Source organism: Pan paniscus, chromosome 2 (assembly GCF_029289425.2).
Source record: "Pan paniscus chromosome 2, NHGRI_mPanPan1-v2.0_pri, whole genome shotgun sequence".
Taxonomy (NCBI): Eukaryota; Metazoa; Chordata; class Mammalia; order Primates; family Hominidae; genus Pan; species Pan paniscus.
Window position 1 is genome coordinate 118,868,857 of NC_085926.1, and position 14,954 is coordinate 118,883,810.

The 14,954-nt window shown below is 39.3% G+C and overlaps 1 protein-coding gene across 7 annotated transcripts in view; it reads left to right on the plus strand.

Annotated features, from left to right (window-relative positions):
* The first annotated feature begins 8,018 nt into the window (after positions 1-8,018).
* Positions 8,019-14,954, plus strand: part of STXBP5L (syntaxin binding protein 5L) — a 507,233-nt gene continuing 500,297 nt past the window's right edge. The window contains exons 1-2 of one of the 7 annotated variants that reach the window (XM_003825169.4): positions 8,019-8,199; positions 9,436-9,632. In XM_003825169.4, the coding sequence (XP_003825217.1) occupies positions 9,444-9,632 (189 nt within the window). In that variant the 5' untranslated portion in view covers positions 8,019-8,199; positions 9,436-9,443. Of the gene's footprint in view, positions 8,282-8,490; positions 9,058-9,435; positions 9,633-14,954 lie in introns of those variants that run through there. The other 6 variants (XM_008950467.3, XM_003825168.4, XM_034957167.3 and 3 more) reach the window with 6 other exon arrangements.

Here is a 14,954-nt window from a genome sequence, read left to right on the forward strand (position 1 = left end):
AGGTCTTGACTCTTTATCCAATTTGCCAGTCTGTGCCTTTTAATTGGAGCATTTAGCCCATTTACATTTAAGATTAGTATTTTTACGTGTGAATTTGATCCTGTCATTATGATGTTAGCTGGTTATTTTGCTCGTTAGTTGATGCAGTTTCTTCCTAGCCTTGATGGTCTTTACAATTTGGCATGTTTTTGCAGTGGCTGGTACTGGTTGCTCATTTCCATATTTAGTGCTTCCTTCAGGAGCTCTTTTAGGGCAGGCCTGGTGGTGACAAAATGTCTCAGCATTTGCTTGTCTGTAAAGGATTTTATTTCTCCTTCACTTATGAAGCTTAGTTTGGCTGGATATGAAATTCTGGGTTGAAAATTCTTTTCTTTAAGAATGTTGAATATTGGCCCCCACTCTCTTCTGGCTTGTAGAGTTTCTGCTGAGAGATCAGTTGTTAGTCTGATGGGCTTCCCTTTGTGGGTAACCTGACCTTTGTCTCTGGCTGCCCTTAACATTTTTTCCTTCATTTCAACTTTGGTGAATCTGACAATTATGTGTCTTGGAGTTGCTCTTCTCGAGGAGTATCTTTGTGGCGTTCTCTGTATTTCCTGAATTTGAATGTTAGCCTGCCTTGCTAGATTGGGGAAGTTCTCCTGGATAATATCCTGCAGAGTGTTTTCCAACTTGGTTCCATTCTCCCTGTCACTTTCAGGTACACCAATTAGACGTAGATTTGGTCTTTTCACCTAGTCCCATATTTCTTGGAGGCTTTGTTCATTTCTTTTTATTCTTTTTTCTTTAAACTTCTCTTCATGCTTCATTTCATTCAGTTTGTCTTCCATCACTGATACCCTTTCTTCCAGTTGATTGCATTGGTTACTGAGGCTTGTGCATTCATCATGTAGTTTTTCTGCCATGGTTTTCAGCTCCATCAGGTCCTTTAAGACTTCTCTGCATTGGTTATTCTAGTTATCCATTTGTCTAATTTTTTTCAAAGTTTTTGACTTCTTTGCCATTGGTTCAAACTTCCTCCTTTAGCTCAGAGTAGTTTGATCTTCTGAAGCCTTCCTCTTTCAACTCGTCAAAGTCATTCTCTGTCCAGCTTTGTTCCATTGCTGGTGAGGAGCTGTGTTCCTTTGGAGGAGGAGAGGTGCTCTGATTTTTAGAGTTTCTGGTTTTTCTGCTCTGTTTTTTCCCCATCTTTGTGGTTTTATCTACCTTTGGTCTTTGATGATGGTTACATACAGATGGGGTTTTGGTGTGGATGTCCTTTCTGTTTGTTAGTTTTCCTTCTAACAGTCAGGACACTCAGCTGTAGGTATGTTGGAGTTTACTGGAGGTCCACTCCAGACCCTGTTTGCCTGGGTATCAGCAGCGATGGCTGCAGAACAGCAGATATTGGTGAACCGCAAATGCTGCTGACTGATAGTTCCTCTGGAAGTTTTGTCTCAGAGGAGTACCTGGCCGTGTGAGGTGTCAGTCTGCCCCTACTGGGGGGTGTCTCCCAGTTAGGCTACTCGGGGGTCAGGGACCCACTTGAGGAGGCAGTCTGCCTGTTCTCAGATCTCAGGCTGTGTGCTGGGAGAACCACTACTCTCTTCAAAGCTGTCAGACAGGGACATTTAAGTCTGCAGGGGTTATTGCTGTCTTGTGTTTGTCTGTGCCCTGCCCCCAGAGGTGGAGCCCACAAGGCAGGCAGGCCTCCTTGAGCTGTGGTGGGCTCCACCCAGTTTGAGCTTCCCTGCCACTTTGTTTACCTACTCAAGCCTGAGCAATGGCGGGCGCCCCTCCCCAAGCTTTGCTGCCGCCTTGCAGTTTGATCTCGGACTGCTGTGCTAACAATGAGCGAGGCTCCGTGGGCATAGGACCCTCTGAGCCAGGTGCGAGATATAATCTCCTGGTGTGCCGTTTGATAAGCCCATTGGAAAAGCACAGTATTAGGGTGGGAGTGACCCAATTTTCCAGGTGCTGTCTGTCACCCCTTTCTTTGACTAGGAAAGGGAATTCCCTGACCCCTTGCGCTTCCCAGGTGAGGCCATGCCTCGCCCTGCTTCGGCTCATGCATGGTGCGCTGCACCCACTGTCCTGTACCCACTGTCCGGCACTCCCCATTGAGATGAACCCGGTACCTCAGTTGGAAATGCAGAAATCACCCATCTTCTGCATCACTTATGCTGGGAGCTGTAGACCGGAGCTGTTCCTATTCGGCCATCTTGGCTCCACCCCCCTTAATTACCTTTCAATAAGTCTGTGTAGTGTTTAGGAAGAGATTGTAGTGAATCTTGACTAAACAAATCATATGAAGACAGAATTTTTGATTGGAAAGAACCTTAAAAGTCACCTAGTCCAAATCCTCTTTCTTTTTCTCAATTTCAGCTATAGTCAATCCACAGATGCAAAGGAATTTCGTATTAATAGTAATGGGAACATAAATTCAAATCTAAAGCCAATTCCTATAAACTATTTTACTAAAGTACCAAATAATGGAAATGATGACAATATTATTTATTAGTGGTTTGCATTCTACAAGTCACTTTTATATACATAATTTCACTTGTTTCTTATATTACCCTGTATTTATTCCCATATAAAAGGGTAAATTGAGGCTTAGAGGCTAAAAGTGCTTGTTAGTGCAACAGTTAGTAAACTTAAGCCTGTCCCAACACTAAATCTTTTTTCTTACCACATCACAATGTGATGGATGAATATGTGAAAATTATTTTAGAATATGCACAAAGAGCTGATTTTAAGTACATGTTTAACAGCAAATATTTGAGTTTTGCCCCTAGCAGGGCAAAACTATTTGCTATTCTGTTATTGATTGTGTGCTGCGCCATATTTTGTGTCTTGGTTCTATCCTAATGACCCCTGCCTGTTTATCTGAAACCCATGACAGCTATGATATTATCTAATTAACCCTGTGGTTTTTCCTTTGTGGATTTGGACTAGGAATAAGGGTTTTAATGCTGATTGTTATTTATTGCCATATAATAGAAAGCTGACAATTATTAACCAGTACTCCTCTTGAAGGATGTATAATAGGGTCAGAAAAGAGTTAGATGAAAACTTAGGAAGGAAAGGTAATTCCTAATCCTCTGGAAAAATTTGCCAGAAAGGATATAGGTGGAACCTGTTTACTTAGCTATGTTCTCTTACTGAAATTCTAACTTTTAAACCGGAAAATAATAAGGACACTGCTATAACTTGATTGAAGAGTCAGAAGTGAGTGACAAATTAGGTTGCTCATGCCAAGACCTAGAAGCTCACAGCACGCACAATGGAAATGTTCGCACTTGCTAATGTAAACAATTGCCAGCCCCACCTTATGGTAAGTATTATGTCATCATTCTCCCTCCGTCCAAATTCTCCTTCCAGCTGTTCTGATAGTCACTCAGACTACAGCCTTTCTCAGCAAATTAATACTGCCTTACTACATCTAATTAGTTATTGATAACTGATTTTCTTCAATTTTGATGGGGTACTCCCCTGCGACTCTGTTAATGTATTTCAAATTATACTGAGATTTCTTCTGAGATAAGAACCTCCCATTAGCTTGCCGTTCCCAAAGTCTTCCATTTCTAGTACTCAGTGCCCATGAACTCTCAAATGTCTTTTTAGTTCTAGTATCCAAATCCCTGATGAGATATTTTCCATTTTTTTCTGTTTTGTTTTAACCTAATACTCGAATTTGTCATAATTAACTTTTCTAATATAAAACACCTTTATAAAGGGATTTCTCTGGGTCCTCAACAGAAAACTACTAGTGTGAGGAAAGAACTTTGGAGTAAGATTGAGATTAGTCCAAATTCTTGTTTCAAAACCTACCAGATGTATGATATTGGGCTTATTACTTAACCTTGCTTTGCTTCAGTTTTTTACCTGTAAAATGGAGTTATCTATAGCTACCATACATTATTGTTGTGAGGATTAAATGAGAAAATAAATGTAATTTTTTTTTTTGAGATGGAGTCTCGCTCTGTCACGCAGGTTAGAGTGCAGTGGCGCGATCTTGGCTCACTGCAAACTCTGCCTCCTGGGTTCAAGCAATTCACCTGTCTCAGCCTCCCAAATAGCTGGGATTACAGGCTCCCACCACTGTGCCCAGGTAAATTCTGTATTTTAGCAGAGACAGGCCACCATGTTGGCCAGGCTGGTCTCGAATTCCTGACCTCGTGATCCACCCACCCTGGCCTCCCAAAGTGCTGGGATCATAGGCGTGAGCCACCGCGCCCGGCCAATAAATGTAAATTTTTAAACACAATTCCAGCTCATAGTAGATGCTCTCCTCAAAGGATGTTGAATTTGATGATCTTATTGTCATGGGCTAAATTGTGTCTTCCCAAAATTCATATGTCAAAGCCCTAACCTTCAGTACCTCAGAATGGAAGCATATTTGGAGATAGGATATTTTAAAAGGTGATTAAGCCACAATGAGGCCATGAAGGTGGACTCTAACACAATCTGACTGGGAGCCTTATAAGAAGCGGAAATTTAGGCACATGGAGAAATCAACGAGGGATGTGAGCCCACAGAGAAAAGACCATGTAAGGCCACAGAGAGAAGGTGACTATCTGCAAGCCATTGAGAGAGCCTCAGAAGAAACTAAATCTGCCGATGCCTTGATCTTGGATTTCTAGCCTCCCAAACTGTGCTAAGTTCCTGTTTTTTAAGCTACCCAGTCTATGGTATTTTGTTATGGCAGTCCTGAAAGACTAATACACATACAATCACTATTTTAGGTGGAGAATTGACCCGCCACCTTTTTTTCTATTCTAGTTTCTATTTAATCTTCTAAATGGTATCAAATAACAAGGCACCGATTAAGAGCATGATCTTAGAAGTTAGACAGCTTTGAATTCGAAGACTGGATTATCCACCTAAGTGACCTTGGGTGAATTTCTTAAATATTTCTGAGCCCAAAATTTCCTCATTCATAAAATGGGAACAATACCTATCTTATAGAGTTATAGTAAGGATCAAGTTAAAAGAGTTGTATGTAAAGTTCATAGTACAATGTTTGACGTAGTGCTAAATAACTGGTAGAATTATTATTATCTCTATATACAATGGATTATTTACATATGGTTTTGTCAATTTTGCTTAGTTTTCTGTAACCCTAGCCAGTTAAATTTTCTTCTCTGTGTGAAGTGCCACACATGTACATACTTTCTATAATTATTTAATTATTTTGCGGGTGTGGAAAGGCAGCCTCTCTTAGCTTCATTGTTGGCTTGAGTCCAAAATCACGAACACTTAAAGTGAGTTGTAACATATTTTCAACACACATCCTAAAAATCCTTCTGATGTAGTAGATTTATTTAAATGCTTTGATGATTTTGCTCCATGGATCAAGCTGAAAGTATTTTTCTTTTTGCAGTTCTTCATACTTGTCATTTTAGGAAGAAATCAAGCCTTATTCAGAAGCTGTACCTCAGCCATTCCTCTCCACAAAGTATTCTTCCAGTTTGCAGTGAATGATAAGGGGTCATCATTATTATTACCCGATCCAACTCTGAAGTTTCTCACATTATTTATAAAATATATGCTGTGGTCTGGTCTCATTGCTGTTAATAGATGATTTATAAAATAACATCTTATTGCTTTTTAATTAATCCAGGATGAAATTTACTTCCATAGATATTTCATTATGCTTCTCTCACCTAGTAAGATTTTTAGGCTATTGTTTCTGCTGTCTCCTCATACACACAATGTACTCTGCCTCTTGCTTAATTCTATCCTTTGCTCACAGTTTGTGAATTGGCATCACAATATCCTGTGTGCACAGGCTCTCTGAGACTGCAATTATGTTATGATTTTTACTTGCTGCCATTCATTCAAATTAATATTCACTGGGCACTTACTATGTAGAAGACATTATGCTATTCACTGTGGAGGAACACAGATATTTGAAATAATCCCAAATAGTCCACAATCTAAGCATCCCAATGATCATATTTTTTAGGCTTCCAATATTTATTTGGAAACATGAATACATTTTGACTTGGCTTTTCTCCCATTTCCTATACCTATTTGTTGTCCCATCTAACTCAGGCAGTCCATTGAATTCTCTCCAGGGTCCTCAAGAAGGATCTCTGTCAATCTTTTGTGTACTTTTTTCCTCAGCTCTCCCCCAATTTTTAGAATAAAGACCATCATTTAGTTTGTGATAATATGGTGCTAGTGATGATCAGTTTAAGAGGTTTTGTTTGCAAACATTACATCTCACTTTGCTGAATTGGGGCTATTCTCCTTCTTCGCTCCCATCAAAATGTCAAACCACTACTTGCTATAGGCTTGCTTTCATTTATTAGAAAAATGAAAACTCAGCCACTTTATTATAACCCTCCTTGCCTCTGTTTTTAAAAAGAAAAGACAGACATAAAACAAGGAAAGCAAACTCTTTAGCCTTAACTAGCGTCCATACTTTGAGGTGAGCAATGGGCCAGGAGGAAGAGAAGAAAAAAGGTGGAAAAGAGTAAAAAGATACCTGTTGTTAGGGACCCAATATAGAATTTGGAACCCTACCAAGATCTAGTTTGTGTCAGACATATCACTTATTTCCACCATTATTTTTACCCCTTTCAAACATTATGTAATTGGGTACCAACTCATATATCTTTAATAAAAAATATTAATAAACCAACTCTTCAGAACCCTTTAAGTGCCTATTTTAAGTGAAATATTGTGCCTGGTGCTAAATAATCTAGGAGAAATATACAATTCCATGCTTGCCTTCAAGAAGGTTACTGTCTAGCTGTGGCAATGAGAGACTACCAGCAGTGTAGGGAGTCCCAAAAGGAGTGAAATAGTCATTCAGGACAGAAAGATTCAACGTTGAGCTGAGGATCTGAAAAACTGAGCTCTATTTCATCTTTACCATTTCTTTGCTATGTCCTTGGACAAGTCATCATCCTTCAAGTCTCCTGCTTCCTCCTTCCCACTCTCTCCCTTGATTGAGAGAAAAGAGAGAGAGAGAAGAGGAGAGGTGAAAAAGAAGAAAAAGAAGAAAAGAAAAAAAGAGGTCAAAGATTGTAAGATGTAAGACAATATTTGAAATGATCACTAATGAGTTCTGTTGTGATGCCCAAATTGAAGTCTCAGTTAGCTGTGACCCGCTGAACTGCCATTCATTTTGCAAAGACATCGGGGTCCAAATTTTCCCCAAGTCAATAGCAGGTGAGGGCTCAGAACCAAATCTATCCTGATACAGTTTTTTTTTTCCTGCACAGAATAATGCATCTTTCAAAATGATTATTGTGACTCACAGAAATAGCTTAAAATATATTCTTGATACGGTTTACAGAGTGAGAAATATTTCTTTAAAGAAATTAAATAAATATCTTTGTATATGTGAGGATGATGGGGAAGGAGTAATTCTACTTACTGGAGAGCAAGGTGAGCAATCAATTCCTTAGGCTCTAGAAGGCTATATATTCTGAAACTATTGAAATACAATTCTCCCTGGCAGATACGAACCATTAAGCCATTATTGGTAACAGCAGGGGTTAATCACAGATACAAGTTGAGTGCAGGTAGCAGGAGAGTGATGGGAGCCAGATAGATACTCCTGAAGACCGGGAAGAGGCTCGCAGAAGTGAAAAGGTGCAAAACACTTGCTCAGTTCACCATACTGTCCAGAGCCATACCTAAGGTAAGCAACGCTTCCCGCATCCTCAGGCTCCAGGCGTCCAAATTCGCACGCTTGCAGGCATTCTATTGATTCACACTTGAGTCCTTCAACAGGTAGCGCCAATTACATCCCCCAGAGCACGACCCCCAGCATACTGGCCAATACCGCTGTCAATCAAATACCTCACCTACCTCTCTAAATTCTCCCCTCCCACTGTAATTGGCTTTACCTTCGGCCTATCCACAGATTTCTTCTGCCCTGGAGACCACAGAACTTACCCTATCGAATCTAGGATTGGCGCCGAAGCTACTCCCGCCCTTTGACGTCCCCGGGCACCCCGCCCCCTTCACCTCCCAGCTTTGCCGGGGAAGAAGCAGGGCGGGGCAAGCTAGGGGCCGGCCCGGGGGCGGGGCCTGCCTCCCACGGCGGGAGGGCGGAGCCTGCTCTGGAGCCTGACTGCTCGGTTAGGACCTCGGAGAGCGCCAGGCGCCGCGACCAGAGGGCCCAGAGAAGCGGCCGGAGCCCGCCTACCTCGGCCCCCTCAGCTTCCCGGGCTGGCAGGCGGCTAGAGGCGTCTGAGGAAGGTGCCTAAGTCCTGGGTCAGATAGTCATCCCTCTGGGACGCCGCCGCCGCTGCCGCCGTCCAGCTGTGGCTCCCTCGCACCTGTGTGTGTCTGTGTGAGTGTGTGTGTGTGTTTGAGAGAGAGACAGAGAGACAGAGACAGAGACAGAGAGCGAGCGCACCAGCGCGCGAATGCCCGTGTGAGGCTGTTTGTGTGTGTTCTGGCTGGGAGCGCGAATGCCTCGGCGTGAGGTGTTTGTGTGTTCGCGCGCCCGCGGGCGGGCGAGAGCCCCGCGCCTCAGCGCTCGGCCTGGGGGAGGGACAGCGGGAGCGGCGGCTCTCCGCGCCCAGCAGGCTGAGGCGGGACTCGGGCCGCAGCCGTCGCCGCCACCGCTTCACGTCCCCCGAGGGCGGCTGCCGTGCAGCGGGGAGAGCGGACGGCGGGCGGGCGAACAGGCGGGAGAGCGCGGCGGCGGCTGCGGGCAGAGGTGGAGGGAGGGGAGCAGGAGATACGGAGAGGGGGGAAAGAGGACGCGGGGAGGGATATGAGGGGGAGGTGAGGGGGAGGCGGAGGGACAAGTGGAAACAGACGGTGTCGCCGTTCTCCTCCTCCCCCCCCTCCCCGGCAGCTGTTGCTGTGGGTCACTCGCAGATGTTTTGGGGTCCGGGCTGCTGGGGGATGGGGACTAGAAAAAGTACCCCCCTCCCCGCCTTTCATAGTGACAAAAAAGGAAGCGTTGAAGCTGATGGGGGAAGAGCCCGGAAGGTGGTGGCAGAGTAAATACCGGCTCCCCCAACGTCGTTTTTCTGAAAATAAAATACTCTGAGCCGAACGTTTCGAAGAAGGAAAGTCCGCCCTTAAGAGAGAGACAGAGTCTTGGTCTGTTGAACTCTGGTTTGATTGTATAATAATGATGATATAATGCTAATGACGATGATGACACTGCCTTTTATTTTTACCCCAGTGCTGATAAAGCGTAGTTACAGCTGGGGATACAGTCCTTGAAAATCTGATGTGTGAGGAAGGAATACTGTTGCTTTTGGAGTTGTGTTATATTTATCTTTTTTAAAAAGGATATGCTTTTTAGAATTAAAATTTGGCAAAAGGAATCCTGACTCTTTTTTTCCAGTCGGTTATAACCAATGCTCATAAAATGGGGACTGACTTGACTAATGAAAAGAGAAAGGCTTTTACCAAGGTCTAATTGCATGTGTTAAGTCACCTCTTTCCCTTTTTTTCCTTTGTATTTCTCAACAGTGTTTAAAATGAAGAAGTTTAATTTCCGAAAAGTTTTGGATGGCTTAACTGCCTCCTCCCCTGGCAGTGGTAGCAGCAGTGGCAGTAACAGTGGTGGTGGGGCTGGAAGTGGTTCCGTACATCCGGCGGGGACTGCAGGGGTTCTCAGAGAGGAAATTCAGGAAACTTTGACTTCGGAGTATTTCCAGATTTGCAAGGTAAGTTTTGAATTGGCTTAAAGCCTATTATTTCTTTATTATACTGTTGTAAGGAAACAAGGGGGGAAAAACATACCAGGAACAGGAAACTGTTGAGATGTCAGCATCAGAGTCTGCTGCAGAAAGCTCTGTGGGTAGATCAGTTTGGCTTAATAGATATTTTAGGCGTCAACTTAAAAAGCAATGACAGTTTAAGTGGGAAATGAGCACACACAAAAAGTAGAATTTGCAAGATAATGTTAAGATCCAATAGTGGACAAAATTTTTAATATTTGTGTATTATATTAACTGAAGAAGCAAATAGTCGTTTGGTTTTTTGTGTTATCAGAGAAAATATTGTTATTTCACTGTTCAGTATGAAATGAATAAAGCTACTAGCATGTTGCTAGGATTAAGTAGATAATAGGAAAATATGTCCATTTTAAGGAGGCCAATGACATTGCTTTAAAATTCCGAATAAAAACACCTTCACATTCTTAAACTCTTCATAAATACACAAACAGACAAATGCACAGGCTTATAAGAACTTGCAGTTGTAGGAACTCAAAAATAGCGGGTGTTCTGGTTTAGTAAGAAAACATTTTATGTAATTATACTTTGATATTGAACTTCTAATGAATATGCACAAGAGAGTTTCTGGTAGGTAGAGAAGATGAGAGTTTATAAAACAAGCATTAGATTAATGCATAGAGATATTGTTATTGCTGTATTTGTTATATTTTATGACATAAAGTGATTTATAATTTTATTGCCCTTTTTTGAGTTGTCTTGGAATGTGCCTATTATATGCAACAAAAGCTACTAAGTTATTTATGTCATATAAATGAATATAGTTTTGTAAATGTGTTTGGCTACATAAGAAATAGAAAAATTGCAAAATTACAGAAATTAACAATTTAAAAAAATACTTTCACAAAAGAAAAGTTTTTTGAAATTATTAAAATTATTTTTGTGGTAAACAAGTGATATATGTATAATGAGGTATATTTCAATCACTGTCTCAGCCTATATTCCTAGCAGGGTCATTATAAAAACATTAAATCTATAGTTATTAGTTTACATAAAAGCAAGTTTATTTAGAGTTAAGTTAGATAAACAGATTTAATTCTAAGCTACTTTGTGAAATTTGTGTACAGTAATAATTTTTTTCCTCAGTAGGAAATAACAGATATTCTGCTCGATGAGGGAAGGTCTTAACAGTGGTTATGAGACAAATGTAAAAGAGTCCTGGAGTTCAAATTTGAACTGCTAGGCAGGGGACTTATGCCCTGATTCTCTAATCTTTGATGTGTTTGCAATTTTCACGATCAGATTCTGAAAATTTTTTCCAAATTCTCTCAATTCATGTATATGACAGTGATACAGGAGAATTTTACCAGAGGTAAAACTGGTATAGGAAAGATAGACTTCTGAAACAGAATGGCATTGGGCTGTTGAGGTCATAAAACTTGTAGAGAAGGTTTTAAATAAAAAACTTCAGGGAAATGGGTGAATGCAAGAGATAATGGAATACATAGTTATCTTCCCATTTATTCAGGCAAGAGATAGTCATAGGAAGTACCAGAAGTTAAATACATACTACTTTAAAAACATATGGCATGGTAGGAAGAGCACTGGCCTAGGAATCAGAAAATTTGTCTTTTATTTAAAGTTCTGCTAGTTGACAGCCATATACTCTTGGGTAAGCCATTTATCTCCCTTGAGCCTTGATTTCTGCATCTGCAGTGTAGGAATAAGTGTATCTGCTCTCCTTAACTAAGAGACGGTTATTGGGAGGATCAGACAGAATAAGGTGATGGTAATGCATAAATGGAAAGGATGATAAAATATATACGAATATTATTGTTAAAGTTTGTAAAATCACGTGTTCATAGTAGAACGAATATAACTAGTGGGTTATAATAATATTAGCTTATGATTTTCAAATAAATTATAAGATAGATAGCTATATAAGTTGTCCACTAACAGTACTGAAGTCTTACTAAATGTGGAAAATACTGTAGCATCTTTGGATAGGAATATAGTTAATTTTAAAAAGTAGTTATATGGATGTATTATAATTACCTGGTCTATAACAAAACATATAAAAATGGACTAAGGAAATCCCAAAATTAGACCGTTACTGAAATGGGGACTTTATTTAGACTCATAGACTCCCTGATTAAATGTGCAAAAAAATTTCTGTTCTGAGTTCTAAGGAACTGTCATATTCTGGGTGCTTCTACCTTTTCAACATGGGGAAAACTAAAGTATAAATCTAGACTTGGCTGTTTGAAAGCCTCCTCTCTACTATCTGATTAGTCATCACATCCCATCTATTCTATTTCCTTAGTATTTCTGAAATTTATGACCTTTTCTACATCCCCAGTACTTGTTCGTTCCATCATATTTTCTTGCTTGGTCTTTTGAAATCACTTTCTAACTGATCTCTTTACTTCTAGTTTTCTGGATTACACTTCATTTTGTTACAATAATGGCTATTTCTGAAATACAATGTTAATTATGTCATTTCCTTGCTAAAAATTCTATATTGGTTTCCTACAGCAATGATGCTCTTAAAATGAAAGTCTTATTTGAAACCACAGTAAATAACATCTATTCAAACAAAAAAATGTGGCAACTCATGGGCACACATTTGTTTCAGAAATTATAAGAATAAATTATACAGCCAATTGATAAAAAAACTTTTTATATTTGTTTTTTATTGTGTAATATAGCCCATAGGAAGGTAGTAGGATGTTCGCTAGCCTTAAAAAAGTGAAAGTATAAAGCTGTACCCTTCATAATAAACAAAATATCTATAAGATGTTCAAAGTCATAGAAATGGCAGAAGAAACTTTGGTTCAAGTTCAGCCAAAAAAAAAAAAAGTTAATGCATTGGGTTACTGCAATCTAAGTTCAGAATGTGTATACATTGGAATGCCTGCATTGTCCAGGTATTTGTGAAATACATGAACTGCCTTTCCTGAACTTGAATTCTGTGAAATACAATTTGAAACTATTGCTCTATAAAATAAATTTCAAATTGCTTACCTTGATGGGTATAGAGTTTCCTTCAGAAGAGATTCCTGTTTACCTTTCCATTTTTATTTGCTTGATTCCCTAAGTATACTGCATTCCTTAAAAGATACCATATTTTCTCATATCTCAATGCCTTCTCTCATTCTTTCGTTTCTGACTAGAATACCTTTTCTACTTTCATATGATTGGATAATTCCCAGCCATCTTTTACCTCATAATTCAAACATCACCTCTATGAGACTAGCTCTGACCACTGCCACCTCAACTACCCACCAGGGTTCTTTTTTTTCTTTTTTAAAAACCTATTCTATGTTTTTCTGTAGCATCTGGCATATACCTATAGTGTGAATTTAGCATCTTCTTGTGATTAAAAAAATTTCTTAAAAATCTGTCACTGCCGTTATACTATGAACTCTTTGAGAAGCAAATAATTTTTTTTTCTTGTTTCCTTCTTATTGCTAGGGTATACACTATCTAGCTGGCCAGTATTTCTTAACTCTGGTGTCTAAAATAGAGATTTCCAGCACCTCCCCATTCTTAGAGAATCAAAATCTCTAGGGATGAGTCCTAGGCACTTGCATTTTTTTGAATGGCCCCACAGGAGATTTCTATGCACAGCCATTAGTGAAAACCATTATAGTGGGCACTTGATACACTTTAAATGAGTAAAGATGCATATACATGATTGGTCGATTAATTGAAAAAGATATTAAAGCAGAGAGCAATTACTACTTATATATGCTTTAAACATTTTATTTTAATTGAAAACATCTAAATATACAATTTACAAATCATTTGATAAATGACTATGTTTTTCTGTTGAATGTTGGTTCTGTGATTGGAGTTCTGTGTGGACTTCTCTTCCATAAACCTTTCCAAATTCATATCTACAACTTTCACTTTTGGTTTATTTAAAGCAGAGTAAGAAATTACATGCTTTTGAAGCAAACCAAGTGTCAAGTCCTTCTAGATTATATATACAGTGATATGTATAAAGCAAGGCTTTATTTTGTTCACATCTGTATCATCTATGTATAGAATGGTGCCTGGCCCATTGAAGGCAGTCAAATATTTGTTGAGCAAATAAATGAATAAATTAAAGGAGGGAAGCTATACAGATTGTTGTGTTAAAAGCAAACTAGATATTATTTTGAACAGCTTCTTGGAGTTGCTTTTATGAAATAACTTTTATATAAAGAGGTGGAGAGCATCTAGTGAAAGAGTTGATACCACTTTAGGAACATGGTATATGCTTTTCAAACAGATGTAGAAAAGAAGATTGTAGGAGGGTTTAATTAAATTTATTTCAGTTTTTATTGAAGAAGATATTAGGAACATTCTCATTTTTAAATGATCTTTTTGGGGGAACAACTCAGAAGTTCTAGATTGACAGTGACAAACACACAGGGTGTTCTAGACCTAATTAACAAAAGATAAAAATAAGTATATTACCAAAAAAAGAGTAAAATAAGTATATTACCAGAACCAGATGACATAATCCCTAAATTTCTGAATAAACTCTTAAATTAGCCAACTCACTATTCATAATCATTTATAAACTGTTTTTATAAATGGTCACAATGTCAGAAACAACATGTAGTTAACTAGTATAACTTCTGCAGGGAAATGGATTTATAACAATGATCCTCATATCTGACATAATATCAGATCGTACCAGGTAAATAGGTATAGATCAGAAATACAGGCATGAACTGTAGAGAGTTGGGCTTTCCAGGACCCTAGCAAGATGAAAGGAGATTAAATGCCCAGATATCCTTGAATACTATCTCTTCCTCAAGATTTTCATTGTCTCCACATTCTCCTAATTTCACTCCATTTTACTTAAGCGGTTTTGCAACTGAGATTGGGAAAAGATCATGATCACAGTTCCACAGTTATAAAGTTTTCATCCATAAAAAGAATAACAGAAGATTCCCTGAGATGTGTGGATTTGTTACATTCTCCTGTCACCAAAAAGCACAGTAGAGGCATCTTTAAGAACGGTAATGGAGGCAAGGAAGAATTAATCTACCATTAAGACTAAGATGCTAACAAGCGTAATAACCAGAAAGAATTAAAGATTTGTTTTTCTTTTAAGAACCAGAAACCAAAGCCAGATGACTCAGTACTCCAGGCTGTCTGCTTTGCTTATCCTGAGAGCATAAGGGTGTAGGGGCAGGCTTGAGTAAAGGATTATAGATGTGTAGAAGTACGTTTGTAAAATTTTAAAGTTACCTAGAGGGCAATCACATTTTCTCACAAAAAGTCCTTTGGTGCTAGTATTTGTCAGCAAATTGGGTT